Raw genomic sequence first — 5312 nt, 5'->3', positions numbered from 1 at the left:
CTGTTGTCAGGTAGCCATGATACCAGAGCCTGTCTGTATAATGTCTTGTGACGTCCACGGCCTACAGTTTGGAGAGAAAAACAAAGTAAAGAACAAAAAAGAAAATGATTAATCGATTATTAAATTAGTCATCGATTATTTTAATAATCGGTTAGTCATCGATTAATCGATTGATCGTTGCAGCCCTACATGCAAACTAATTCTAGTTGAATTCCAAGGTCAGAGTACTTCACTTTCTGATCTCATCGTTTGTCACATTTAGATTTATGATGGTCTTAATTAGAAGAAGACCCCGAAGGCTCCACTACTGGCAGACAAATATAAAAAGGACAGACAGGAAGTCACCTAAATGCATTTTGACAGTCTCCAGATATTCTAGGATTGATAAAAAAGTGAAGCATTTTGGCTCCAGTCACACGAGTTGTGTTAGACTGTTGTGGAAGGGAACTAACAAATTAACTGCATCTATTTGAGTATTTACTCTGAACCAAATTAATCTCACCAACATTTACCATTTGAAGGTAATATTTGTTTTAAAAACATTTCATTTCACTGTATAGATATTTGTGTTTCTTTAGCCTTTAAATTCCAATAATTTGTATTTTTTTCCTCTTATTTTCAAAAAATCTATTTTCAGTGGACAAACTACATTCATGGCTGGCAGGACCGCTGGGTTCTGATGAAAAACAACACACTGAGTTACTACAAGTCTCAAGATGAGACAGAGTATGGCTGCCGGGGTTCCCTCTGTCTCAGCAAAGCTGTCATTACTGTAAGTATTATGGAACTGTTTTTTTTTTGATTGAGAGAAAAATAATTATATCTTTTTGTTTAACTTCTGCAATACTACTGTCCTTTACAACATATCTGAATAGGAGAAGACAGTGTGAAAGGACACCCTTTTTTATTTTGCATTTTTGGTCTCTTTGTGTTGTAGCACAGGCTTAAGGTTTGAACAGGTGTGTTTTGTATCATTTAGAAAAATCTCTATGTTGAGACCCTGACTGAAACATTAGATCAGTTTTGGACTTTATATGTCTAATTGTAAATCACACACACTGAAAAGGCAGGAGCGTATGTGGTTGCCTACTTTAAAGAAAGTAATAAAACACTTTGGGCATTAAGCTAATACAACCCCTGGCAAAAAGTATGGAATCAGCCGTCTTGGATGAGCACTCATTCAGACATTTCACTCTGTAAAACAAACTCAGATCAAAAACATGATACAATAATAAGGTCATTCCAAAGTGCAACTTGTTGGCTTTCAGGAACACTCAAAGAAATGAAGAGAAAACATTGTGGAAGTCAGTGAATGTTACTTTTATTGACCAAGCACAGGGAAAAAATATGGAATCACTCAGTTGTGAGGAAAAAAGTGTGGAATCACTCAAATTGGAGGTAGAAAATAAGGACACACCCAGTCAATTTCTTTTCCCTAACATAGAATTGATTGGTTTTAAAGAAATGAATAAAGTTTTAAATAATAAGAATAATTAAAATAAATTTGGGTAGGAGAGTAACGTCATTTCAGTCCTATATATGTCTGCATTTATACAGAATTGACAAATTAAAAACTACTTGAATGTTTGACAGGCGCATGTCAGAATGTACCCATGACTTGAACACTGTTAAATGTTAGATATAAATGACCCTGGGAAGTTGTGGGACAGAGGTCTTTTTGCCCACTGAAATGAGTTGGTTACATTTGAACACCTACATGCAGGTGCCGTTTACAGGCAGGACACCCTCTTGAATAATGCTTAGAGGGGCAATGATGAACATGTCAGATGAGAGTCAGGCCTCTATCATGATTTTTTTTATTTATAAAGCTCAGAAAGCTTTTCAAAACAGCTAGTTATGACCTTTCCTTCCTGTGATTTAAAACCACCTGATTATGTCCCAAGTTGTGCCCGAGGATAAATAGCTTGTCAAGTGACTGTTCTAGCAATAGCATGCTATGTGTTAACACTTAACTGAAAACCCACTTGTGATTTTGTTTTAGACCTTGAATGGCAACACAGATGTTAGAAAAATGAAGTCGTTAAAGCAGAGAGCTCATCAGACTTTTTATTAAAATCCTGTGAAGGATTCCTGAGATTTCAGTCACACTTTAAAAAAAAAAACAGCTGAAACTTATTAACAATATTTACTTTTGAATGTTATGTGAATAAACTTTCATTGTACCCCTGAGTTTTACTAACAGAAACTGGAACTCTGTTTTTAAAGAACAACAACAACAACAACAACAATAATAATAATAATTCACAAGCAGAGGAAAGCAGGTTTTTCTGTTGATTTTTGTTCACCATGTGACGGACTTGTTACTTGTCCATGGTGTACCCCGTCCCCTGCACATTGACTGCTGGAGATCGAGACCAGCTCCCCTGTGACCAAGAAGTGAACAAATGGTTAAAGAAAATGGTTGGATGTATTTGTTCAGCTTTATCTATTCTAAGCAGATGTAAATCTTAACCTGCTTGCAGTGCTCTGCTGTCATTACTTTTTGGTTCAATAAGTGGCATATACCTCTGCAGCAGAAACAAATTAAGTTATTGTTAATGTGATTGTTTTTCGGCAGTTAGTTAGAGTTGTTTAACTATTTAAATAAATAATCACAATCATTTTGGTCAGTATTTTAATCTGAATATTGAAAACTCACAGATTTTGAAAATATTTAATTTGCAACAGTCAAGTAAAGGTAGATAAAAGTTGATTATGTTGCCATCCTTATTCACCTCAGGTTGGATTTGGACCCTGTGATGGTCTTCATACAACGCCACACATTAATAGAGTCACATTTTGATTCTTCAGTGATATACAGACTATCAGCTGATGCAACATGTTAATTCATCCAGTTATCAGACTGATTAAGGTGGCGCTAGATAGCTAATTTTTTTAAAGACATTAGCTTGTTAGCTAAAAAAATACAGTCTGCAGAAATGCAATTGTTGGCTAGAATTTATTTATTTACAGGTAGCTGCTGTTATTAAAAAGTTATAAACTGGCTCCACCTAATATGGTCTGATAATGACAGTAGCTGTGTTTCCATTGACCATGAAAATGTGCAAATTAGAATTTCGAAAAAAAAAATTTGCTCAATGGAAACACGTCAGTTTTGAAAAAATTACATTTTTCGACAAAATGTTTTTGTGCTAGGATGAGGTGGTTTTTCGGCCGTATCACAATTGGTGTTTTGCGCAAAACTGCAATGGAAACACTTTTTTCACATCACAGGAGTCACGTGATCAACAACCGGCTGTTTCTACTGGTGAAAAAGATGACGATGAAGATAACAGGAAGTAGAAGTAGTAGTAATATCACAGAAGTAGTATAAAATAGTAAACTCACCGACTACAATTTCCCAAAAACACAGCATACATAGCCGCTCCCAAGTAGGGACTTGTCTCTGGAAAGCCTCGATAAAAGACGCMGAYGTCTCCTCTGATGATGAGCGCTAGTGTCGTGGTAGCAACATGCTATGTGTTTACATCCATCGCCGCCATGTTTGTAATGACTTATCACAAGAACAAACGTATTCACGTGACTTTAATAGCATTTCTTACTTAATGGAAACACCGCCGTTGCGAAACTGTTTTTCGACATTAACAGAATATCGACAAAGTTTTGCTCACATTTGTAATGGAAACACAGCTGTTGTTGACTTCTGGTCTGACAAACATAAAAAAGATGGAGGTTTTTGAAATTTTGCTCAACTGTTTTTGACATTAAGCATAAGAAACACTTTGTATTTTAATTATTATTTCTGTATTTTAAGTCAAATATCCACTCTTCTTGTTTTTTAACACCCATTTCTAAAAGGAGAATCCAATAACCAACAGATACACTGATCAATGCCTCACCAGTTTTTGTCTTCACTTGTGCTTCCTCTTCTTGTCTCTCTATGTATTTAGTGCTGCTGCCAACATTTGAACAACCATTTGACTCTTTCAGGGTTCATTCACATGCTCTGTATTAACGGCTTGGAGCATTTGTTGTCCAGATGCCTGGCAGCATTGCTAAGTCACACTGTGGCAATGAAATCTTCTTAAGGGACTAAAGTGGGTCATTTGTTGCTCTGCCAGTGCACTGAAGTATTTCAGTATTCAGTCACTAAGTGACAGATTGCTCCAGAAAATGTAAAGAACCTTTTTAATACTCCTTGTCGCAGACAGTACAGCATTTTGAGATATAATTGCTTCTTGAATAATTATGTTGTAGGCTGGCAAAAATATATTTTCAGGTTTTTTTTCCAGCATTATGTTGAGCCAATATTCCCGTAAATTCATTACTGTGATGGTTAAACAAACTGCAGTTAATTTTATCCACATGACTGATGTTTGTCAGAGAAAAAAAGCGGTCACAGAAATGAGTTTTTTTTATCTTCAATTTATTTTTAGATATTGTACTAATTGGCCTTAGATTTAGACTTAAAGGTGGATCCCTTTTGTGTTATTTGTTTGTATTGCGGTCGGTATAAAATTTGGAGACCTCTTATTTGACTTTTTTTTCTTGGAATCCCTGGAGAATGAATGCTCATTCAGTTTTTTATAATTATTTTTTCTTTAATCTGTGCCCCAGACAAGCCTGGGTCATACTATATATCAGCCTGTTCTGTAACTTGACCTTGAGAGAAGTTATCTACTTTGACTTGCTTTAAAAAAATAATGTCAAAATCTTTTCCTTTACATATTTGCTTGAATGTATTTACAGATTTGCAATGACGCCATTTTTACAGTTTTACTTTCTGATTCAACTGCTTGACAATTGAACTGTGTTTAGTGAATGTAAAAATAGTTTCCATGAGTTTTTAGCAAAAAAAAAGGCACATTAACAGAAACTAAACCCATTTTTGCACAGAAACATCAAACGTGTTCAAGAGAATTTGCTGATAGTTTGTTCTACAAAATTTAATCTTTTGATATTCTAATACAGCGGGTAAAATAAGTATTGAACACGTCACCATTTTTCTCAGTAAATATATTACTAGAGGTGCTAATGACATGAAATTTTCACCAGATGTCGGTAACAACCCAAGTGATCCATACATACAAAGAAATCAAACGGGTCTGAAATAAGCATTTTAAAATGTTTTCAAAATAAGTCTGGCACTTTGGAGAAAATCCAGGACGTGGTCATATATCCCCTCTGGCCTGGGAACGTCTCGGAGTCCCCCAGGACGAGCTGGAAGGTGTCGCTGCATGGGGAGAGCGCGGGGTCTCTTTGCTGCTGCCATCGAGACCTGATCCTGGATAAGTGGCGGAAAACGGACGAACGGACAATTTATATTGTCCGGCCACTTTATTAGGTACACC

General features: G+C 35.9%; 1 protein-coding gene across 1 annotated transcript in view; it reads left to right on the top strand.

Moving 5' to 3' along the window:
- Nucleotides 1-637: 637 nt before the first annotated feature.
- LOC106519812 (collagen type IV alpha-3-binding protein) overlaps nt 638-5312 on the top strand; it is a gene marked incomplete at its 5' end in the record, with an annotated part of 44409 nt that continues 39734 nt past the window's right edge. The window contains 1 exon segment of the mRNA XM_014011625.1: nt 638-772. Within this exon segment, the coding sequence (XP_013867079.1) occupies nt 638-772 (135 nt within the window).

Source organism: Austrofundulus limnaeus, unplaced genomic scaffold (genome assembly GCF_001266775.1).
Source record: "Austrofundulus limnaeus strain Quisiro unplaced genomic scaffold, Austrofundulus_limnaeus-1.0 Scaffold83, whole genome shotgun sequence".
In the NCBI taxonomy this organism is placed as follows: domain Eukaryota; kingdom Metazoa; phylum Chordata; class Actinopteri; order Cyprinodontiformes; family Rivulidae; genus Austrofundulus; species Austrofundulus limnaeus.
The sequence above is the reverse complement of the archived record's forward strand: the minus strand, read 5'-3'. Positions and strand labels throughout refer to the sequence as shown.